The 25,901-nt window shown below is 38.1% G+C and overlaps 1 protein-coding gene across 1 annotated transcript in view; it reads right to left on the bottom strand.

The window, feature by feature from the left end:
• Positions 1–21,569, bottom strand: part of LRRC2 (leucine rich repeat containing 2) — a 70,844-nt gene extending 49,275 nt beyond the window's left edge. The window contains exons 1-3 of the mRNA XM_075136301.1: positions 21,440–21,569; positions 11,347–11,492; positions 1,078–1,288 (exon numbers count right to left, since the gene is read on the bottom strand). Coding sequence (XP_074992402.1) covers positions 1,078–1,288; positions 11,347–11,471 — 336 coding nt within the window. The 5' untranslated portion in view covers positions 11,472–11,492; positions 21,440–21,569. The remainder of the gene's footprint in view (positions 1–1,077; positions 1,289–11,346; positions 11,493–21,439) is intronic.
• Between the last annotated feature and the right edge of the window lie 4,332 nt (positions 21,570–25,901).

Below are 25,901 nucleotides of genomic sequence, written 5' to 3' on the forward strand. Positions count from 1 at the left end.
CCTAATGTACCTACAAAGTTTACAACACAGGAAAGCGTGCGTTATAAGACTACATAGCTTTAACATCATTTTCAATATCCAAGGTTCTTGAAAGATGAGACGTGATAGCTCTCCAGCAACCAATCCTACCACATGAATGATCGGCATCAGTTGAAACAATAGTCACCTTACTAAAGCTGGATGAGAACCAGGGTTTTCTATTTCCCTGAAATTTCACCTATTTTATGTTTATTCAGAAAAGAACTAAAGCCAGAAAAAAATGAAAGCTGAAAAAGAATTCATATTCATATTCAAGATCAAAGGACAAAGCTACATTTCAGGACAATCAAAGAATTGATTTAGTAAAATTTAGCTACTTTATCGATTGACTTTTTTACTTGCATTTTTTGTAATGAAAATCTCAAAAATATATTTCAAAATTGTAAACTGCACAAAAGTCAAAGTTCTAATTTCACTTTCTCATTAATAGTGTATATTCAAAATACATTTCAGTCAAAACTTTAACAACTCTAGAAAAATTCAGACCAACTCTAATCTACCTTTTGCTGAATTTCAAAACAGCATTAATTCAGAGCTTACTTCCAAACTGCTATTTCACATCAAACACAACTGCAGTTAGAAAGTGCTTTTTTCAGCAAGACCATTGTGGATTGATGCTAATATTAGTTTTGATTTGAACAGAGCTTAAGAAAAATGTTATCACACCATTAGCGTAAGAAAACAGATCTCTGAGTAGTAGAAGACATCAACAAGCCAACAAAGCTGAATATTATTTTCATCTCTTTCCATCCCTTGGGGAATTTCAGAGAAGTGTACCTTATTGCAATATGATTGCTTATACAAAAATTTTTGAGAGGGTTAAATAACATGTATCAAGAGAATTTAAAATAATCATATTTGAAAACTAAACCACTAGTTCAGAGCAAGATAGGAAATGCTTTTGTCACTTCTAACACTGTGAAAAAGTATCAGTTTCATATGCATTGACAAAAAAAAAATGTTTTGGGGGATTAAAAGTTACAGTGCTAAGCTATGCAAACTCTTTAAAATTAGAAACATATTTTCCATTATATTTACCGTCCATTGCTCTCCAGAAAGCTGAAAAATAAACTTGTTTCTTTCCTTATTTGCTTCATCTGACAAAGCATGCCTCTTCTGGAGCTGAGGAGTCTTTCCATAAGTGTCCAAGATCTTCTCATTGGTGTCTACGAAGCCTTTCTTGAGGTATTTTGATTGAGGAATGCCTTTCTTCCGGCACTCTAGTATGAAATTCCATTCCTGCTTTATCCTGAAATAGTGCCAAAAAGGGTTTATGTGAATCAGCTGAAACAATATGTCAAATAAGTCTTAAAGCTTGATCTCTGTTTGCACAAGTACTTAACAAAATACAATTATGCACCCAATGTATTGACCATTTTAAAAAAAAAAAGGCATTCCTGGAATTATGCTTAGATTTTCTAGACTTACATATAGATTTCAGATGAGCAGGATTTCACTTACAGACTATAAAACTGTGACACCCAGGGAACAACAGAAAAGTGGAGACTGAGCACCCTGTTACAGAAAACAGCATGAATTATGCCCTTTATTTCAATAGGGTAGGAAATACATTCTCACAGAACAAGTTATATGTATAAACAAAAACAAGGACCTGGTGATATATGCAAAATTTTTCAGTTGGAAAAAAGTCATTTTAGAAACTAAGAAGTTAGAAATAGTCCCTTTTCCCTGCCCTTTCTTATTCAAGTATAATGATCTATTTTCATTTTTTACACATTATCTTCCAATGTCATCTTAGAAGGTGGAGGTAAAGGTCAAAGTTATCACATGCCAACTAATTTCAGATTCAATTTCAGTGTGACTTTAGGCTCACCTCCAGGGCAAAATTTTACCCATATAACTTCAGGTGCAAATTCAATTTGGTATAATTAAGCATTGCCAAAAGCACGTGCTTTAATTTACGAGAGATTTATTTCAGCTTAGTCAATTAAGGAACAGGTTGATTAACTGAAGCAAGCCTTCCTTATACCAAAATAAGACTCTACAGAGCCCTTTGCATCATAAATCTGATCTCATGCTTTGAATGTTAGACTCTTTTTCTACATAAGATTCATTTATGTGACCTCCACCCTCTGGCACAAATTTTAAGCTAAAGGCGTGAAGAAAACTGACAGATGAAGAAGGGCACAAAGTTCAGGATAATGTGCCCCCCAGAGAAAGTAAAAAATAGCATATCCTAGAAAGAGAATCAGATGCAAGTTTGTAAAGTTCAAGTAGGAAGTAACAAAACACATATTTCCACCTAAGCATAGGATTTTGTCTAAAATGTTAAGTTAAAACAATGGATCATGAAACAGAACGTCTGGTTTTAAGTCACACACAAGAAATCATTTACAAAATTAAGTACAAAAAGCATCTTCCAAACTTGGTGAAAATAAGTAATTTTTAAATCTATGATAGCATAGATTTAAAGTCATATTTGACTCGATGCTATCAAAATAAATCTTTAGGGATCAAATCTGCATGCCTAAATAGGAAAGATATTACTGAGACAGCTGTAAACTGCCCAACACAAATCGTGGCACTTAGCGGGCGTTAGAGAGACTTGAAAGCAGAGAGCACAGCAACAGCAGGAGACTTCAGCTATCAGCATACACACAGCACACTGACACACTGTAGACAATATACACTTTTGGAAACTACGTATGACTGTCTATCAGAGCAGCTAGCCTGAGAGACCACAAGAGTACCTGATTTCATTTCAGGGAGCAGCACACTACACACGGGTCATCAGAGAACTATAGAAAGCCCCTTCTGTAATCATGACCGCAATGTATTCCCATGCAACATCTTTATAAAGAGAAAATAAAGAAAAACTTCTTCTACAAATATTTCAGAAGATGAACTACATATAACAGTGAAGTTGGTTAAAAGTGCAGATCTCTGGGTAAAGTGCTGGCAGACTGCATGAAGACAGCACAACCTCAGAGTAAGTACATTCTAACGAAGCCACTGTAAGGATCTCTTTCTCCCCCCATTTCCAAAAATAGAAAAATAAAAAAAAGATTAAATGTCATTTATGTTCAAATGAAGAAATGAGAAGACAATATAAGCTCTGATAAATTAAATGTGAAAACACAAAAAAGCAAGTGACATCATTTCTGCAGGTATACAAATGAATAGGAAACAGATTTCTAGCATATCAGAAGCAGAAAGCCTCTCAAAGACATGGTAGGAGCAATAACTTATCAAGGTATGAAAGGAGTAGTAAAGGAATAGTTAAAGAAGTTATTGAGAGCTGCAGAAAAGTTATTCATCCTTGGCTTCAGTTTTCATTATAGAGATCAGTTTGGTCTTTAGAAGTAGGTATCTGGAAGACTTTCTGATATTTAATGTGTCAATAGAGGAGGCTTGAGAGAAAAAAATATATATATTTGAAGTAAATCTCCCAGTTTCTCTCAATGTCTAATTGTGAACTGCTTTATACCACAGTGAGCTGTGATATGTAAATGAGTTGGGAAGAAAAAGACTGGACAGAAAGAAAACATGTCCAGCAACCCATTCAGCTCAGGGAGTCTCTAGAGGGGTACTAAAGCTGCTAGTATAGTCAAGGAAGAGTCCACTGCCAACCCACAACATCTCAAAATCTTTTCTGAAGCTACTTGATATAAAAAAGACAAAAAAATAGGTTAGAGCAGACACAGCTCCTTAACCCATTTTGTGATCCTTCAACAGGCTGCATCTGATACTTCTGGTTACAGAGGGAGAGACACTGGAGTACCTGATTGCACTAGGCAGCCCACCAAAGGGTATCTCCTCCAGCTGCAGTCTAGAAGTGCTCTGATGACAGAATTTTCCATATCAGCAGACATGAAAGTTGAAACACCTCTTTCATATGCTTTGACACATGAGCCAATTCAATTTTTAGTGTTGATCTTGCCTATTCAATCTGTCATTTGAACCCCAGAGATCATCTGCACAACAGAGGGCAGACAATGAAATAGCAAGAGATCACTAGAAAAAGCTAGAAAATAACACTTTCATATACCATAAGAAAAATAAACAGGTCCAAACCACCTACTCATCTTTTTTCCAAAACTCATCTACCAGTGAGCATAGCTAATAAAACTCTGTATTACTGTGCGAAGTGGGAGGTGAAGTTGGCAAGGGGTGGGGTGGAGAGGAAGTGAATTGAATCCCCAAGGAAAAGAACAACAAAAGGATCTGAACCTTTAAAGGCAGGAACTGAAAAGGACCAAAACCCTTGCATTCTTTTTTTCTAAAATCTTCTAAATAATCCTAGCTTTACTTACCACTGCCATACTACTGTTTCTTATATCCTCCCCCAGTCCTCCACATACAGCTTGTCTGTCCCTCTCTGAAGCTTAACTCTGCATTACTGCCCTCTCATTTCTCTGGAATTCTTCTTTTTCTACCAAAGCAATAAACATTCGATCTCAGCGCATAACAATGCACTGAAAAAGCTTGCCCCCAAGATGCTTTTTTTGTATTCATTGGTCTTCACTCATGCACAAAAAATGACTGGCTCTTCCTCGCAGTATAAATTCTAAGAACGTTAGAAACTTAACAAACAGAAAGAAGAGGTCAAAAACCCTAACTCTCAAAAAAAAGTAGGGTACTGAGCTGTTCTATTACACCTCAGTGCTGGCTCTATCAGGTAGACCCCAGGAACACAAGAGCAGAGAGCTCAGATCTAAAATTTTACTCTCTCACAACGAGGAATACAGAAAGTGGCAAGAAGGGAGCTACATTAAAGATGAAAGAATAAACTGTCCTCTGACAATTTACTGATAACACATGCAAAACACAAATCTCAGGAGGTCATGACATATTGTTAGCCAAATAAAATAAAATGCACATAACAAAAACCGCTGTTAACCAAATCAGTCAGTCAAGTATTGACCTCAGTAGGAAGACAGGCATTAAAAATTAAACCTGGTTATCCATTCAACATGGATATCACACACTGATGTGGAAATCCTGTATCAAATTTCTTCTTTACTCATACATTAAATGATGGCAACATGCTCTGTTAAGCTTTTAAAGAATGCCTGCTTATGGTCACCAGGCTAAGTACTATGTACAAGCACTTTTTGAACAGATGGAAAGTGAGTTAATACTGGAACAACAAACATGCATAATTTTGTACAGTACAATTCAGAATGAAAACATGATATATCCCAAGGGCAGAGGGTCTAACAATTTACAACCCCCACTTGTATCCTTGGGGTACACACTAACCAAATGAATCAATATGAGCCTTCCTGGTGTGGAGGTGTGACTTACATCAAGCCGGTATGTATCGTTAAGCAAAGAATACAGTGCTGTAATTTGCAGGTTACAGTTGAGATCAAACCAAAAGGATCTATTCAGCTACATGGTTGTCACTCAGACTTGTCATTGTTAAAAAATTGAGATGATGGTACTTCTTAAAGGATCCTTATGAAAATAAAGACCGTTTTAAGTCTTCTTTTGGTGACAATCCTCAAATAAAATAGAATTACTACCACATTTGTCGTATCTGGAGGCTCTTGCATGAATCTTCAGGAAAGACAGGAAAAGCATGCAAACCAGTGTGGCAAACAGAAAAAAAAAATATCCACACAAATAAAATCAGCCTTTAAATAAGCTTTTAAAGGAATTAAATTTCTGGGCTTGGCACTTTAAAGGCTCCTGATATTCCAGGAACACATTTTCACATATGACAAACAAATAAGTTGGTTACAAAATCACAGCCCTCCTGAAGTTTATGTCTTTTTATTACTATTCAGCAATAAAATATTTTGATCTTCCTCTAGAGTGTGGTTAAACAGTTGCAGTCTGATTAAAGAAACAACTACCATTTTCAACATTTAAAAAGTGTATGTTAATCAAGTCAGGCCGAATTTAGGTGGGATATGAACAACGAAAAATATTTTTTCTGGGCATAGGACCCAGATGAGATCTAAGGTTCCAACTCAGCTAACTGCTCCAGTATTTCCACTTCAATCATGCAAATAGTCCAACTAATTTTAAAAAAGGCTGGCTGCATGCTGCTTATGTTTGTAAAAAAAAAGTTATGTTTCATACCTTTATATCTGTAACACAAAAGCACACCTGTCACTAAAGCAGACTCTAAATGGTATAGAGAAAAAGTTAATTCTGGCAAGTTATTTCCCAATACATTGCTGTTTTTCAGTAAGCTTTCAGGACAATACACTATAGATGTGAAACAGGATCAACAGGGGAATGGAATATTCAAGTATCTCCGTTTTGGTTAGTGCTGAACCTGTCTTCAGGTAAACATTCCCCAAACACTACTTCACTATCGGAGAATATCTGCAGCAAAGAGATTTAACAACATATAACTAGATGTTTTTATTATAAATATTTCCTTTCAAGAATATGGAAGTTCCTTGCTTGGCATCTACAACAAAATCGTGAATCTAATCAACCTGATGCAAACAATTACTGTAGAATAAATTAAATGATTGGACCCTTCAAAGGAACAACCAACTTGGAAAACAAGAAGTTTGCATTAGTAAGGATTTCAGAGCCATCCCAGTAAATGAGGAGTAGCTGGGTTTCTTTGAATGGTTCTTCCTTCTGCAGTTACCCACTGCTCAATGTCTGATTAGGAGGTCTTGAGGAAAAGTTATGCTTCTTAGGTAAAGAAAGGAAGTTTCATTAGATGGCACTGTTTCCTCTAAATCAGGATGGAAGAAATAGCCAGGACACTACGTGGTGACACCAGGTTAGTACTCCTGGGTGATGTTTAAATCAGAATCACTAGCCACGCAGGATAATTAAATAATCCTATGGAATTTTTATAAGAGCAGTACAGTTAAACTGGAGCTCAGCCCAGACTAATATACCTGATGGACAAGTAACATTTGCTTCAAATTCAATTGGATTGATTTAATTCCAGTCCCTCTGCCAGTCTCTTCGATGGGTTGTAAAGGATAGGAGCTGAACAGCAGCTTTCATCTTTCAATCCATTTGTGTGCATTATATCAGATGCAAGGTCTGTATGCACAAGTGCTTAAGAACAAAGGAAAATAACTTAAATGGTTATTAGTGCTGCAAATCTACTCCCAACTTGTTGCCTATAATTTGTGTTTGGGGCTAAGGACTCCCAGCTTGAGTTTTAGTCTTGCTTAGAAAAATTTCTGAATCGGGTATTGAGTGGGAGAATAAAGATAAACATCACAAATAAAATCTTAGTTCAGGTACAAATAGAGTTATAACACTGAAGTTTAGCAGAGAGATAGAGACAAATCTATTTTATTAAACAAACACATAACCTCTCAGGAAAAAAAGTCACTGTCTGCCTGTACGGTGAAAGTTTTCTTTTGACTTTTAACATTCAGGAAGTGCATAGCTCAGAAAAGTAATACATGTACATTTAGCTACCCAGAACTTGAGAGGAAATTTTTGGAGAAGAAACACACTGGAAGAGGTGACTGAACAAACTGTTATCTTTGCTGCATGTTTGGTGGGTGAACAGGGAAGGTTGTGCCATTTCACAGCAAAGATTTAGATAGCTAATCTGGGTAAACAGCTTTGTCATTTCCTCACTTGAATGCTTAATTTATCAGCCTTCAATTTTTACCTTACCTGCTTTCTACGTGGAAGACAAACATGTTGCAATCCCTCAAAATAAAATCTAACTGCAAACTTTCACTCTCATTCCCCTTCCAAGAAAATGACAAGTAGAAAGGAAAAATTAATGTGGAAAATCATCATACCACATCAAGTTAGTCTAACAGCATTCAGGATTTCAGGGTACAATATAAGATTGCTCACCACTACCAGAATCTAGAAGATGAAATATAAAACACTGCTATAAACACAAACTTCTTTCCATAATGCAGACTTTCATAAAAATATAGATAACCACGGAACAGTGCACATTTTTTGTAACAGTTCATATTTCATATCCTGTGGGAGATTTAGAATGGGCTTGTCTGATGGGATTAAGGACATGAAGTAAAATGACATTACTCCTGCAAAACACTGTACTGTTTATTTTTCTTTTATACTCTGTTGCTGGTTTATATGTGCCCCCCAGAAGCAAGGGTTCCTTAAACTGCTGTACTTCCACAGTCCCACAAAACCAAAGGGGAAACAGAGGACTGAATTAACTCCACCCAAAATGATCTGATACCAGTATCTCAGAGAGCCAGATATGAGCCTCTCACAATATCCTCAGTGGACTGTTCTCCAGAATCACCTTTCACTGGCCAGCTGCTTAAACATCTGCTCTAGACCTGTAAATTCCCAAAATCTTTACAAGACCTCACCATTAATGCAAACACAGTTCAAGTTTTGCATTTATTTGTGAGGTTTTCCTCTTAGAAAATCTTCAATCAAAAAAGAGAGATATCTTGCATGTGACTGCTTACTGACTCTGCATGAACTAGATTACCTTGCCCCAAGGCAAGCAAAGTTCTCTAGAGGTTAGTTAGGAGTCTTCCCTCAAATAATACATACTACATTTTACTACATATTATCAGGTCATTTTACATAGTAACATGCTGATAAGGAACTGCACAATCTCAAGGGCACTAGTGAATTGTAAACTCTTTGAGAAAAACTGGATTTTGTTTAAAAAAAAATAAAGCAAAGCAGCCTCAGAAGGCCAGATACCAAACTCATCTGTTACAGGAGTATATTTGCAGAGAAACTCTATTAATTTCAGCCCTACTTGGGAATTCACTCTGGCTGCTGGCAAAAGTAAATATCTAAAATCTTAAACGGTAGAATGCAGTCCTTAATTCAGGAAACTGCCTTCTTTGAATGTCTTTTTGGAATTATCATTTTGGATCACAATCCCTTCCGAAATACTTTCTTACTGTGACTTAACAGTAAGTACTAGCATTGATTTCAGTGTACCTACCTGACAGTGGTAAATTTTAATCTCTGAGTAGAATACCAGAATTTGGTCACACACAAACTCCCTAAAATAATACAATGTATTTCTACAGGGAAACATTTCTATTAAGCATTTAATTATAAATAGAATTTTATCTATACTTTCAAGCTAACAACAAGCAAAATCTTATCTTATTTTTGGCCCATCCTTTGGAAGCACTGAAAGTATCTGAGAAATAACTTGTGATCTGACCTTTAGGACCTAAAGGCCAGTGGTCACCGCACACCTCATAAAACAAAGAGGATTTTTCTTTTAACTGAATTTTGCATTTTGTTACCAATATTTTTATGACTTTGACCGTTATTCTACCAGCTTTATCCATTCTATGAGGCCTGCATTGTAAGAATGAACATGAACTTTGTCGTTCATTTCAGTGGGTGAAATACTGATCGCTCACATTCAGGAAACAAAGTATGATGTATTTCCTCCTTTTTTGCAAGAGCTGTAAAAGAAGTAGGACTAACTGAAAAGCAATCTGATTGCATGAAGACATGCAACAAGACAAAGTATTGTATGTAAATTGCAAGCTAAAGGAAGAAAACAAAAATCCTTTGTAAATGCTGAAACCGTACTTAGAACCTTTTACTTCTCTGTGTCATATCCCAAATTCCCCATCTCCAGTTGGTGCAGGAAGATAACAGAATGACTTTGGATGTCATTAGTGGAAAAGAGCAGAACAGGCGGTCAAACTCCAGTGTTTCAGCTGGAGGGGTGGCTACAGACAAATAACCACAGGCAGAAATGGCAGGAAGAATGTATTGTTTTTATGGAAAACACAAGTCACAGTAAGAAATGAGGCTTAACATATGCTACTGACAAAAAACATGGGAGCTGAAATTAGCTACCTCAGAGCACATAAGGTTACCCTCTTTCCCTCGTCCATACAGAAGTTCTGCATGCCTGGCGCTTCTGGTTTGCTTTTGTACTAGTGAACTCAGAAGTTATCTTCTGCACCACAGAAAACCAAAAACCAAATAAAGCATGGCAGGGGGATGTTGACATTTAGGTCCACATTGGGACTGACTTTTCGTCAATTCTGAAGATGACTGCATGCATCATTAGAAGTTACGGGTGTGGATTCCTAGTCATAATATTCTTTTTATGAAGAAGGCTGCAGTGGCACCCCAAGAGGCACTAGCTGACCTAGACAGCAGTAGAGAGTCATCTGCTTTATCTGCATTAGAATTGCACAAAGCCATTTCTTAATGTAGCATCTGGGACAGAAATAAGGTTTGATCGAGTTTCATCCCAAATCCTTTCATTTCTCCTTTCCACCATAAGGGTAACACTGACAACAGCAAACTTTTTCTATCCCTCAGCTCATACCAAAAAGAAAGCCTATCCTTGCTAGAGAATTTAATCTGAAGGACAAGCTTCATTTTTCCTTTTTTAGTTAGGATTATGGTTTTTAATGCAGGCTTTGGGTAGAGTTGGGAGAACCAAGACTGTGACTATGGGTATTTTGAAGAGAAAGGTCTTGCAGAAAGGGCAGTCAGACTTTGTATTACCCTGGTCTCGCTCAGCTGTTCTGTTGTCAGTGTAGCTGCACTGGCAGTGAGAATCTGTGAGTGGGGGTCTCCTGAGACAGCTGAAACACCACACAAAAGTTCAATGCAATGATGTTCTTAAACAAGGGCACTGGTTAACCCTGTGCATTTTATTTTTAAAGGAGAAAGTGATTTTTTATTGCTTTGTTCTCTCCTCAGAGAGAAAAATTGATAAGTCATGTTTCCAACATTGCCAGCATAGTATAATATTTCACTGTCTCTAAAGAGAATGAACATAAAGAAACCAAAATATTGCTTAAAGAAATAATATAAATATAAATATTATATAAATAAAATATAATAAAAACAATAACATGATTAGAGAGTGTAAGCATTATCATCAAGGCTCTCTTTAGTATTTGAACAAGAAAAAAATCCTCTGATAATTCTTTTATTCTATCCTCTCTCTCCGATTCAGAAGAAATTGTATGTGTCCATTCATTTAATTCCTTTTGTTTCTCCTGTCAACTCAACAAAAAAACTTAAAGTATTTCTCAGTACTGAATTTTATGAGCATGTTTTCATGAATTCCGTAATAAACAACCATACTTTTATATAGCATAGAAGAAATAGAAAGGTTTAAAATGTGTTATCTTTCTCTTCAAATTAAATCTACACACTAGACAATAAAAAACACCATTAGTAAATCACAATCTACATAGGAAAGAGCAGGGAGTAATGAAATACAAACACAGTTTATGCTGCACTTCTCTTACAATCATCTGAGGAAAGGAGGCGAGAAATCATTGAAATCAAGCCCCAAAAAATAAAAATTGAATCATCTGATAATGCTTAGTATATGGCAATGTTAGTGGATAATAATAATGGATTCAGTTAAAATGAACAGCAGAAAAGTTGGCTTACTTCTCCAATGAGCTTTTTTCTAATCTTTCTTTCTCTTTCCTCTGACGTTCTTTGTTCTTCTTAACTCGAGTTTCCCACAGTCCTCTTATGAGAGAAAAGTCAAATATTATCACCTGATGCCCCATACCGTTGACATTAAGTTTCTCCTGCAAGAACAAGCCATCATGAACACTTCAGGAAAGAAATAGTAAGAAAAAAAAGGAACTAAATGAGCATGTTTCATTAAAATTATCTGGGACAAAAAGCTGAAGTTGTAAAAAATATTAACACAGTATGCTTTCCATTTTACCTTTTTTGTCTAGGGTTTTGTGCTGACAATAATCAATGTAACGTACTTCTACATTAAATCTATGGCAAGAGCTAAATGTTGAATTTTTTTTATTCCTTGCACTTTTCCCTTTTCAAGATAAAGACACAGTTGCAAAGAAATACTAATTTGGTTAAGTAACATGGATGAAAATAATTTTAAAGACATTGTAATTTTAAAAGTTTATGTAACTAATATTAAAATGGAAGCTAATAAAGAATTTATTCATTGTAAATTATGCAAAAGCACTTCATCCTGGGTTCTCACGTATTGATCTTTATGCACCCAAGCTATCCTGTTCCAGTGGAATTTGGGAATTTCCGGTGTTTACATAAGTAGGTGCTTATCTATGAAAGGCATTGAAAGATCAGCCCTGTAACATACAATGAAAACTTACCTGAGACAGAAATAAGGTGAAGGGTTTGTGAACACATGGATCCCATTTATTAACATATATAGAATTACATTCCAACAATCAAAGGCTTGGTATCAATGTATTGGGTCACTTGTGCAATTAAAAACTGGGTTGAACTGGACCCTAACTCACCAAGCTTTTCATATTCAGTTAAAACCACGGAAACTTCTTGCAGGAACTTTGCCCCTACCAAAGTCCATGACAAAGCTCTTATTCCTTTTAGCAGGCATGATGCTTGAGCTTAACCCAATATGAACACTACCTTCTTTTTACTCGAGGAAACAAACACGCTGTAGTATCATTAACAACCACAGGAGATGAAGACCTCAGATTTACATCTTGTGAAACACAGCGTGATTGGCAACATGGTGTTCCTTACTAAACTGTAGCAATGGTTCAATACCAACAAAGGAAACAAATCGCCTACTAAATCACTAACACAAGTGCAGATACAAATCTTGATAGTAGGTAAAACTGTGCTCCCTTGCTTGGAGTTGCTGGTGAGGGTACAATCACCACAACACACTGGTTTTCATGAAATGCAGCTAGATTGTCTACAGAGGACTTCTGTCATGCTTACTTCTTTATAAAATGGGTTGCTGAACCACTGCAAACAAGTCTTATGAAACAGAAGTTCTAAACCTTTTAAAAATAATTTCTTCAACCAAGATAAAAGCAGGGAAAAGGAAAATCATTTATTTAAAATTTGCTTGAGGTTTCATTAGATACACGTTTTTTATACCAAAATGTTTAAAAAAAAAAAATAAAGAAAAGAAAAAGAAAACTCTGCTGGACCATCTACTGATCGTTTAAAAAGCAATCTGTCCCTTCCTTTACTGGGTGTTTTCAAGCTTGTATCTATTGCTTTTTCCTCAGACCTTACCGTGATCATTTTTTCCAAGCTCTGCATCCTTCACCTGGGGCTATTTATTGTCTGTCCTTCTGTTATAATACTGAGGAGGAAGGGGAAATTATTCTCCCTTCTACATTTTTCCTCTTGTAACTTCATAACTGTCCCTTTTCTCTTTCACCCTCTTTCATTTATACATCTCTCTGTAACAGGTAACACATAAAGGAATAATTTCCTCTGAGCCAGCAAAATCCCCTCATGTCCTCTGGAAAATGCACAGTGTGCATTAAAAAGGATTATGCATAGGTACACCAAGAGGAAAGGTTCCTACTTCCAAGTACTAGCACAGAGACTGGGCAGAGACCAATATTTTTCTATGACATAGTCTTCTGTATCTTAGGATGTTTATATAAACTGCTAACTTTGCTGTTCATAAAGCTGCTCCCATTGCTTGTTTATCTTTACGAGCACTAACAATGAGACAAAAATAGTTCCCAACTTATCTGGAACTGACTAGTAACAAAACCCCATTAATAGCAGTGTAATGAGAACGGTGACCTTATTCTCAGTGGAAAGGTTTATCTAATAATCAGCTGCACCCTTCTAAAACGTATTCACTAGTAATTTACAGGAGACTGTTTACCACATAAAATAAAACATTCTCCTCTGCCACCCAAATCAAGAAACCTAGTGACAAGGACTTCCCTCTCACAGTAGCTGCAGACCAGCAGTCACTCTGCAGGATCTAATTCATTTTAATAGACCAATTCATAGCAGTGTGTTTTGGTAGAAGGGCTATTGCAGGAGCTGAATTGCTGAGAGACAGTGAAGTGGCAGCTGGACACTTGACCTCAGTTGGAACTAGATGGCCTTAATCAACACAAAGTCTGAATAAACTGTGAAAGTACTCTATTTCCTTGACTTGTTCCCCACCTTCCTGTCACTCGGGTTAAGTCATCTGTTCTTTATTGAGACACTGATTTATTAGACACTCAGGTTGGAAAAGTTCATACAGCTTTTATCCACATATTGGATTAGGCTGCAAGGCATCAGGGTTTTTCTTCAATGTAAAACCAAGCAGAGAAGAGCGTGGGTGGGAGGTGAGAGGTGTCCATCATAACTCCTCAGAACTAATCTCTTCAGAAGGAGCAAAGCCACAAATCCTGATCAGATCACAGGGTGGTTAAGGCTTTGGAAATATTCATTAGGACAAACATAAAACTTTGTTGCTATCTACAACTCCAAAAAGGTCACTCAATAACCTTCACAGGCCTGTTGCTTTACCCTGTATCCTAGTCCAAAAAATGGGCATGAAGTATCAAGTGTGATGGCTGAATGTATATTTCCCAAAGTTCAGATGCCACCATTTTCCTGATGATGAGATGTTGCCCAGAAAAGAGAGCATTGCAAGCTCGCAGAAACTAGACTTATCTGATCATAAGTAGGTTCTTCAGGGGGCTTACTCATGCATGGCAAGAATTTGCGACAGAAGCAATAATTTCAATTTCTAGAAATGCATAGGGCTGTACCTGTTCAAGTTTACATACAGCAGTTGCTTTTTTCCAAACATCAGGTTAGGTATGCACAAGAAAACCGAAAGCTATCATCTATTAGTCACAGGAAGTTACCTTTGGGTAGAGAAATGCCTCATTATAGACTTCTTTCTAACGTCTTCCCTTCAACTGGCATTCCACACCTGTGTTCCCTGCCATACTTAAGCTCTTTACAGGTAATCACTATTAGCACTTTACCCATTATCAGAAAACACAGAACCAGGGAGGTTGGAAAGGGCCTCTGGAGGTCACCTAGTCCAACTGCCCTGCTCAAAGTAGTCACATGATTATTCATCCCAATCTACAACCCCCTTCCTCTTCCAATTTCCCCATCCTTTTGTAATTCAGCGTTGCTCCTTTCACACCCCATACTTACACATGCTCATTAAGGACAAGCTTTGGTCACACTTGTGAGGATTACCTGACCTACTAATATGGCAGTAAGTGAAAAACAAAAACCATACTCAAGTTATTTCTCACCCAAGAAACAGGCAACCTTGCTTTCATTAAGGATGAGTCCTGACCACAAAAGCAACCATCACCTGCATCTGCAAGGGCCTGCTTCATAACTACACTGAGTTTGCAGCTTAATGACATCTTCCTTGGTGACATCTACAGCTAAATTATGCTGTAGATCATCAGCACACCTTTCTGATATGATGCATGGTTATAACGTTCATTCAGTCTTATGAGTTATTAGTGAGATAGATCACAAAAGCAAGACTCTTCAGTAATGCATAATAATGAAAGCACAGTGCTTTCCAGGGGAAAAGAGATTTAGGAACATAAAGAGAAGGCAAAGACATCATTTACAAGTGGAGAAAATAGTCCTCTTTGTGTGTCTGTGGAAGCAAATAATCTTATCCCTACCCATTTACACCTCCCAAAAAGTAATCTACAAGGCCTTAATCAATACCCTTAAAAGGCAACACACTGGGAAGTCAGTCTGATTTCTTATCTTTCTTGTAATGGTTAGCTCAGAAACAAAGCTGGCCATTCTGGGTACATTTCTTTTTTTTAATGATTGCAAGATTTTCCTTTCATAAACTACACATTGCACTTAAGGCAATATTTTTAATAATATATACTTTAAGTAATTAATATTAAAATTAAAAAGAGCTTTTCTGACACTAAGCATTTGCATTATTTGGCAAAGTGATACTAGAGTTTTTAACCAGAGAAACTTGTACTAATGGCAGAGGAAAGAAGTTTCCCTTTGCTTCACTCCTTCCCTTTCATTATACTTTTCTTAAGAAGAAGAAGAAAAAATAACACTTATCTTTGAAAAAAAAAAAATCCCTTTGAACCCCATGGCCTTTGCAACATCCTCTCTTCCTCATCTAGCAGGCTAGGTCATCTGCAACCTTGTCCCAGTTTTCATCAATAAGGGACCCACAAGAATCCTTATAACTAGCATTTCCCCTCTCTACATCCTAAACCACAAATTCATTTTTCTCCCCTCAGGACTGTACTTTCAGTCCCAGATACTATGACGTACAAACTTTTCTCAGTTTCACCATTCCAGGGCCCTGTGCCTTCACTAGAGCACCTCATCAAGCCTTTCTCCTCAGCAACTCTCTCAGCCTTGCCCTACTGCAGGCCCCATCTCAACACTGAAACTCATCTTTACTTCTTTCCAGGTGAATTTAATAATCCACCACCTCTCTGGGCCGGCTGAGGTGAGGAGAAGCATTTGCTCAGGTAAGAGCACTCTTAAGCTATCAATATTTGGTTTTAAGTCTCTGATTGCCATGAGCTATCCCTGCATGCACAGAACAGAACAAATTCCTTTACAGATTTCTGGTCTTAAAAACAAGACAACACTATTCCTTTACAATCTTGCAAAAATTTTATTCGTTTAACTGCATATATAAATAGGCCTATTAAAATCAAACACAGTCCTTATGTGTATAAGAATACTGACACTCTTAAGCATTTGGAGGATTAGGTGGCAAAAAAGCAAAATCTTAGTGATGGTATTCATCATATGTTTTCATTTAAATGATACAACATTAATGCCAAATGTTGTTGCTAGTAAAAACATCTATTTAAGTATCTGCATGGATTATTTTGATTTTATCATTTATATTATCATTTATTCTATTTTAGTGTATAAATTCATCTAAAGGTACACAGACAGTTCTCTAGCATCTAGTTCACTCTCTTCTTTAAACAGTAAGAGTACTTAGGAGCTCTAGACCAGAATCTATTCAGTAAGGTGTTGGAAAAGCTACAGAATGGAAAAGAAGATATCTGCCTTGTAATGTCTATAATCTTTATTATTTTCTATTTATTGTTATTCATGTTGTTGCTACAAAGATACTCATACTTCAGACTATGTCGTCCCACCAATAAAACTGGAGAGATTTAGTATGCTACCCCTTAAATGCCCTTGCTCCCTTCAGCTACTGATAACTCCACCCCTTGCTTACAGCTCTGCCACAGACCTGCCAGATGTTTCTACAGCCATCTTTGACAGCCAGTGATCTCATGACCACTTACTTGTGTTTGTTCCCACTTGGCCTCTGAACCCAGAGCAGGCATTTGACTCTTTTTTTTTTTTTTTTTTTCCCTGGGCTTAGCAAAAAGGGGCGAAATGATGACTGGCAATACATCTGGAAGTGTAACCAACCTGCTATATGGAGGAACACTCAGGCAACTGGGTTTTAAAATGAGACTGCCTTTTGGTAGCTCCTGGTGTTTAATGATGAAGAAGTTTCATCTCAGTTACTTACACTTGCATCACAAGATGCCATGATCTGCCTGATCTTTGAGAAGCAAATTGTTTAAGGATAAATAAGCTAAAAGTAACACTGAATTCCAGACAGAAGGCCTTCCACAGAGAAGAAGTGCTCTTCAAATCAGCAACTTCATGGAATGAACCATTTGCAGCCTTTCTGCACTCACCTCAGCATCTGAGATATGTCAATGTATAGATGCTCTGAGGAGCATACTACAAAAAACTAAGGACAAGGCAACGTCTTCTTCGGAAAGGAAAGTAGTGGAGCGCAGCGGAAAATTCTTCTTAGATATGATGACTGTGTGGCCTTCCACAACTAACTGTAACAACTCTTCTATGGCTCCTCCCTGTTTACCAGCATTATCTGTGTCTTCTCTGGAGTGGGTTGAATACAGCCAGTGATAAGCCAAAATTATATTGGCTTTATTATACTACAGTCTAGCCTCTTCTGAACATAGCTGGCATCAGTGTTAATGTTGGCCAACTTGCCTGTGCACTGTGTATTCTATAGAACAAGACCTGTGTCTTCTCTTGAATCTGGAAGATGTCCAACATAGTTTTGACACTACAGATACAGCCAATACTAGTCTCTGTTACAGTCCTCCTGAGTTCATATGGGGCCTAGTTGCCCTCAATAACAGCACTGTGTATGCCTTCCTTTGCTGCTTTACATGAGTTACCAAATTATTAATGTTTTGGTTCTTCAATTTGTTTAACAGCCTTGTTCACTTGTGTCCTTTTTCTTTCAGGTAATCACTATGGGAGACCTGCTGCAATCTTATGAATATTATTGGCAGGATTACATAGGGGAAAATGTGGGTGAATATCTTTCCTACCAATCCTGCAAATAATTTCTTAGGAAATAAGCTCCTCACACTGTGCTTCAGAATGATCAAGTCATTTGTCTCACAAGTCTTTAAATAATTCAAAGGAAACCTGACATTTGGATAGCAACTGAACACGTTTTTTTGTGTCATCAAGGAAAGATTAAATTACAGAAACATGCTGTGATTGAAAGAGCAATAGAAATGGTGACAATGTTCATCGTATACAACTATATTGTGCTAACTGTGCACAGCTTGTAAGTGGGGTAGTGCTTCCCTGTGCCACTTGGGGAGTGGGAGAGGACTGCAAAGCGGGAAGCTCCTCTTCCCTACCTAGTCTTGCTGCCAGTAACAATCTCTTGTTTTTCTACACCAGCAGGGAATTATCCTCCCTGATAGTTTGTCTGGCTTATCTGTCGCTAGACTTGCCGAATGTACAGATTTGACAGTCAGAGTTTCGGGTCGGGGATCCAAGTTAGATTGTGCTTCAGATCATATATGCATGCATGTGATGGCTGGGTCCTGGTGAGCATGTGGGCAGGGCAGTGCTATGGATCACAGCAGGTGCCCCCCTGAAGACCTGGGTCCGCAGAGAACCAGCAAATGCAGGTGCACTGCAGAATAAATAGAAGAGGAAAGGGACAAGCTGCTCCAGGGCTGGAGAAAGCAGTCCTGACACCTGGACACGAGCCCAGATGTTTTGGGAGTTTGAAATGTTCCCTCCTGCTCTCTCAAGAGCCAGCCTCAGCCAGCCAACTCCTAGATAAACAAACACAGACAGACAGTGACACTTTCAAGCTACTAATTAGTCCAGCTTTCACTGAAGTTAATTTCAGAAATTAGTGTCTTTGCATATCACGGGGCTTAATCCTGAATGCTCTGATGAATCAAGTTCTTTTTGAGTTTTCTGCTTTAGCTATTTCATAAAAGAGGCATTTAAGAACAGAATCTGACATCAGCCTCTTTCACACACAAATAAATAACTTTTTCATTCTTTACATACCACAGCTAAAAAGCAAACATGTCTTTTCTTAACCTACTCCTTATACTTCAGGTAGAAATAACTATGAACATCACAAAATTAAAAAGATACATGAATATAGATAAGCAAAGACTGAGCTTGGTTTCCACACATTTTTATGTGCGTATTTCTCTTTGTCCAATGCTGCAGCACAATGTCTTATTGACAGTTTTCATTAATCAGTTCCTATTCTAGATGTAAATTAACCAGTCTCACAAACAAGATTCCTCTTTATCACTGCAGTCTTCACATTTTGATTTTTAGACAATTTTTCACAGGGTTATTCATTAATTAGGTCTTTAATTATGGATTAATTAGCAGCTGAATTACAATATTCCTTATACTTCCTCAACTCTTGTAGCACTAATATGTTTGCCATCAAGCATGATAGATGTTACATACGCAAGGGGATTTATTACAGATGTATTCCCCTAGCACTTCAGTGAGCTGACTAATTATTCAAAAGTGATTCTTCCACTGACAATGAAGCTAATGAAACACTGGACTGATGTCTGTGACATGAATCCATTCTTTTTTTTTTCCACTGGGCATTGCTGAAGAGAGGTCTAATTCTCATAAGATTGAGAGAGAGCTGATGTATTTGAAATGGGCATGTATTTTAAGGCTGTTTCTTGTCAAAGGAAAAACAATAAGCTCAAAAGTGTATTACATATTTTTAAAGGTGGTTGAATCTATGAATGTAGCTGTAGTCAGCAGGTGAAAAAATTTGTCTTAGGTAGAGTCCTGGGAAAGCTAACGTGTGTGCTAAGAATTGATTAGAGAAACCCCACTTAATTACTCATACAAAGACCCATGGCAAATAAAATGGCACTCAGTGCTGCTGAACAAAACATGGACTCTTTCATATACAATTAGATTATCTTAATTAAGCATAAAATTACAGTCTCGGGTTTCTCAGATGTGTTTTATGCCATCTGTTTTTTTAGCACAACATTTCATTGACTTATTCTCATTTGCCTTTAGGTTAATGGATCTGGACCATCCCCAGGAAGTGAGGCTATTACTGTCACCTTCCATGTACAAGGTCCAGCTTCTGAAGTTATCTATGTGGATGACAGCATCATAAATGTTATTTTAGGCTTCCTGTCCTAATTGAGACTAGCCAGAGATCTTCAAAATTTTGATCATTTCCTTTTGCTCCCAGGGCTCCATTTTACATGCATTGATCTAAGAATCCAATCCTATCACCTGCATCTTCCTCTACTGCAGAACGACAACAAAAACCTTTGACATCAAGACTCTTAGTCTTATTGCCAGTGTTAAATATAAGATCATTTTACTCATATCATGAGTAAAATGTTCATAGCCAGTTCCTAAGCAGTCAAATTCCATGATTTACGAAGTTACAGCAGACAACTTAGATAAGAAGAGAAGATGCTGTTTTCAGCTACTCCAGCAGTCAAGTTATTTTAGCTAAAGTGGTCCAAACCTCACCACACAGTCATGAGGTGGCAGCTGTATTTTATCAGCTCTCTTCCCTCACCACAGCTGTGTCTTTAACCTTTCCCATAAAACCTTCCCATGCCTGTGGATAGGAGACACAGGTGGCATGGACAACTAGACATCCTCCTTGGAATAATTCTCTACCTTCACCTTCTGTCTGAGAAGAGCAAAGTGGATGAAACTCTTTGGTAGGATCTACCTCTTTGGCTAATAGGCATTATCATCCATCATTGATCCTTGAAATGGTGCTCAGTTAACTTCTGTTGAGAGAAAGGAGCTGATCAGTACCTTTTAGCCTACAGAAAGTAACATGTCAGTGAGAGACAGCACATAAATACTTATGGTAGCAACAACAACAACAACAATAATGACAATATTTGACTTTAAATGATAGGCTTTGTTCACAAAAGATTTAGCAGGCTAGATTTCCTATACCAGTTAGCTTAGCTGTAAGTGGCCTTCAGAAAGTGAAGTTCTATAACTCTTTTTAAATTCCACTCTAAATTTTGACAGACAACAAAGATAAATGACCAACCTCTCCAACCATTTTTTTTATTGAAAATCATTCTCACACCAGCATATGTCCTTGAGATGTAATAGCAAGGGTTTATTACAACTGAGTCACGAAGTGAGTCTTGAAAGCTTTCCTAAATTATAAAGTTCGGATTTGTCACAGGTGTAAATCTACCGAGAGGAACTCTATATGGGGTGAATCTTGCTATCTTTAAAGGTATCCAGCAAACACACTACTTTGGACTAATGCTCCATGTTCCTTTTTCCCATATACATCAGCACGTAAAAATCCACAGAACTGTAGCAGCAACGAAGACCAGATAATGACTTCTCACCTTCGCTGCCTTTTCCCACCTTGACCCCACATATCTGAAGAAACACAATAATCAGCAAAACTGTCACTTACCTACTACTAAAGAACACGAGTGTCCAGAGCTCCTGAGTGTGCTCTGCGGTTATTCAATTTGGGACACTGAGGTTGTTTATAGCAGCAGCATAGCTCATGGCCAGCCAGACCTGTTTGAACCCCACAGCGTGACTAGCCTTCCAGATGTACTAATATGCTATATTTGTAAAGTGATAACATGATCTGTGGTCTTACAGCAGAGACATGGGCAGGATAAAGTATCATCTACACTGCATGACTCAACACAGGACAAGAAACAACAGCGCTAGGACAGCATCTCATTTGCACCGAGGAAAGTGTGACAGAGCTAACGTTACTCATGCTTATTTATTTTCCTTGGAAAAGGACAAAGAGAATTAAAAAAAATAAACATAGTCTGTATTCCTCGGGTACGGAGTATCTCTTTCTCCCCACGTCTATGTAAGTGCGAGAGATAAATAGACACACATGCATGCAGACACTCACCGTGCAGTTGCCATGAGTGATTGATTTACTGCAAATTCTGCTTTTACTTGCTGATGGTGTCTATTTTTTATGCCCACTGCTTGGTATTAATGGCAGTATTCCTGTTTACTGTTCGTGTTGCCCCATGGCCCATCACGGCAGGGCTGTGGGCAGCTGGAGACCATCCTTGCTGCAGCATTGGCATCACTGGGGCAGGGGCTGATGGCCCCGGGGGGCTGACGTGATGTCCTGGGCCATGGGCAGATGGGGAAGACCCTGGGCTTGGGGCAGCAGGGCTGAGGGGGGGGAGATGTAGGCAGGGACAGGGAGACCCATCAGGGTCCTCAGGTGGATTCAGCATGAATGGTTGAAATTTTCTGATTGCACCTTTGATGAAATAAGCCCATTGATTCCTAATTAGAAAATCTTCCTTAGTTGAAAAATAACTGATTTACATCTAACCAGAGAAAGAAAGAAAGCACTTTTAGCGCAGGGTTTTGGCTCTGATGTTTTCAGAAGATGTAGTTTTTCATCAGAAACATTTCCAAAAACTTCTTTTGATTTCATTTCCTTTTAAATTCAGCTTTTCAACTAAAATATTATTTAATTTTCTGATAAAAAAAGAACTGGCATTTTTCAACCAGCTCTGTTTATTATTCATCACTGCCAGTAATAATAAGCATTAATTACAGCAGCTGGGCTTGGCTAAAACTTCAGATACTAGTTTTACATTGTGTTTTCAGTGTCCTCGCTAAAATCACATCACATTGGTAGCAATGGAAGGAGAAAATCAGGGAAAACCATGAACTGCGAATTTAAACATTCAATTTTGTCTTCAAGCCTGAAGGAGATAATCTGGATTCACTTTGATCTTTTTCAATGCAGCGTGTTCCAAGGTGTGGTGTCATGCCTGAAGAATCTGCATCACAAGTCTTTACTGTTCGATCATCTTCTTCTTCACAAACGTCGGTGATAAAAAGTGTATTCATCACCACTACCACTACCAGTTGCTTAAGATATTTTTATCTTTTGATACATCTGCCCACCAACATGCACATTTTTGCCAAATAGCTGTCTGGGTTTCCTGCAGTGACGCATGTCAGACTTCAGCAAGAGCTGACGAAGCAATCAGTGAGGGATTAACAAAATTAACAAAAAAAAAAAGGCTGTCCTATGAAGGAGAAGACATTAATGATGGAAGAACAACTGAGGAAGGGCATGAGAGATTTAGAGGAGGTATAAAAGATGACTGAAGAGATGGGGGGGAGAGAGAGAGAGACAGAATCTATAATATTGTTTAGTGATGGATCTCAGTGTACTTTACAAAAGAAGTTTAAGGAAAAGGAAAATTGTAAGTTAAGTCAATACCTGAATGTGTCTCCAAAACCAGCTTCATTCAACGAGTATCTTGCACAAATCCAGTCAAAGCATAGTCCATTCTTGGAGCTAACAGGGGAGCTGCTATACCAGCAAACAATAGGAAAAGTTTGGATAGATAGTATGGATAACACCACTAAGAAGGGAGTAGCAGACAGCACAGACCAGTGAATAGACAAAAGGCTTGCTTGCATCCAACCAAACCTATTGGCAGGCTTGAACCAATTTAAGGCATGCTTGATTGACAGAGGCTAGTTCCCTCAAAGGTGGTCTCTGCCTACTGCATCCCAGTGCAGCAGTGGCAGTGTTAGTCTGCCAGAGCCAAACCGGCCTCTGCAGAGTCTCAAACATGGCACTGCACGCCTGCCACAGTGTTCCCCTGGGAAGTGCTCCTCATCCAGCTGATCCAGTAGACCCACTGGTCTCATGTGACACTGCAGTCTACTGAATCATCTTCCTGGACGATAAGCACTGCCTGGGAAGCAGTACCGAAGCAGTCATTTCATAAAAAGGCAGGTCCATTTTGGCTGCTGGAGCTCATCAGCCTCACCGAACTACAGCTATCGCCAAATGGAAATGGAGCCTGCACTGAAATCCCTGGCATCTCAGTCTTCGGAACAACGTGCAAAAATGCCCAAGCTGTCGCAGTGTGAAGCCAGCTGCTTCATGAGACAGCAGCTATATTGCTTCCAGTGATGAGCTTGCCCTGAAAGCAATACAGCCTTGGTCATGAATCACTGTACTCATCTAATCCTGCTACTATCCTAAGATAGCAGATTCTCTACCCATGACAGTGATAAATCCACAACTCAACCCAACTGGGGTAACAAAGAGTTGACTATTAACAAACAAACCAAGAGATATGTCTTTTTTCCACTTCTGGTCTAGCTGGGACACAGTTCCTCTACTTAAACAATCTCTTCTGGTGTACCACTTTATAGAAAACTCACAAAGTAAAGGCAACAAAGATACTAACAACACAATCTGCTGTATAAATGATTGCTATAGATAATCAATCGCAATACATATGCTTATTTTTCTGGTCTCTCTTCCTTGTCGTTCTACTATGGATAATAATATGCAATTAAATTAAGGTCAGTAGAAGACTTTGGACATTCAGGTGAGTGTCTGGGTAACACAGGCTCCAGTCAAGACCTAGTATGGGTAGAAGTGGGAAGAGCATTTACTGTAGACAAAGCACCTTCACGCTAACACTTCAGACAAAAAAAGACTGACAACAGAAGTGTTTCTAGCATAGCTGTCATCAAAATACCTACTAGAAGGGAACACATGACAATTAACAGCTTTTTAGGGACACATTTCTCATAAACATACAACAAAGAAAAATCCATGAGAAGACTTTAAAGTCAGGCTGAAGAGGGGATAGAACTTGCTATACTAATTTATCATGTGCTGAACAGAACCATTCAGCAAAACAAAATATTTTTGCTTGTTGCTTTGTTTTCATACTATACACGTGGCCTTAGGTTGAGAGCTGTCAGAACTGCAGAATAACTGTAATAATACTGCAGAATACATAAGTCACATTACAAATCACTTCAGCAGGGCAGATTCTTATATCTGTGACCTTTCAGTCTTGAGGGGTCAGCCCTTTCTAATACGATCTCAGTATGCACCAAGGGAAAGATCCAATTTATAACTCCTGACAGAGCTACAGCCCAGAGATGGCTGTTCTGAAATGTGCCTGAAGCATTAGTATGATGGGCAAAGTCTCAGGCAATGTTTGTAATTCTAGGCTGTGAGTCACACCATCTTGTGTGTGGTCCTACCTGTGCTGTGAAGCCTTTTGTGCAGACTTACCTCTGCTGTCACACAAGTGCTTCAGCAGGCTTGGCTTATGGCTCAGCTTATGGTTTTTTGGTGGGGTTGCATAGCTCTGCTGAAAACAAACCCTTCCTCTGCTGCTGTTTAGTGACTTCATCAGGGACCCTGATGACATAGTAGGTAAGTCCTCAAGAGTCACAGCTCCCAAGTGATCTGAGAATAAGCAACTCTCAAAGAACCACAAGGTACCTATAGAGTTGTCCCCGTTATTTCATAAATGTCTTTAAAATAATTTCAGCTCATTAAGGCTGTTTGCCCAGAGGTAAATCACCCTCCAGTAAATGTGCAAGGACCTTAAAATCATGCCAAAAAGAATGTCTAAGAGTTTCTGAAGGATTTTGCGGGCACTGTGAGGAAGTAATATAGCACTTAAAATCAAGGGTTTTACAAGACACCACAGACTTTGCCAGTCTCTTTGAGTAGACAACAAGACTGTGATTGGTTGAATTCTTCCCAGGAGGTTGTTAACAAGGTTATAAGGGATCTCAAGACGAAACCATGACAGTACTAATATTAGCATTAGCATCTGATGATCAGCCCTCCGTGTGAAAGATGCACAAAAACGTGAGTGGAAGCATAGCTTTATTCAAGCTCAGGCTCCTCTTAGACTACTTACACTTGTACTTTATTTGAACTGAATCACCTCATTTAAGAAGCATTTTCTGAGCAAAATAATGGGCATGTTATCTATTGATTTCTCTCTTATTACATTTAATTGTGCAACAAATTAAAGGCACAGGATCCTGCTGGTGTGAATGAACAGAAATGAGATGTATGTTACATTTGATTGACCAAC

This window comes from Calonectris borealis, chromosome Z (assembly GCF_964195595.1).
Source record: "Calonectris borealis chromosome Z, bCalBor7.hap1.2, whole genome shotgun sequence".
Taxonomy (NCBI): Eukaryota; Metazoa; Chordata; class Aves; order Procellariiformes; family Procellariidae; genus Calonectris; species Calonectris borealis.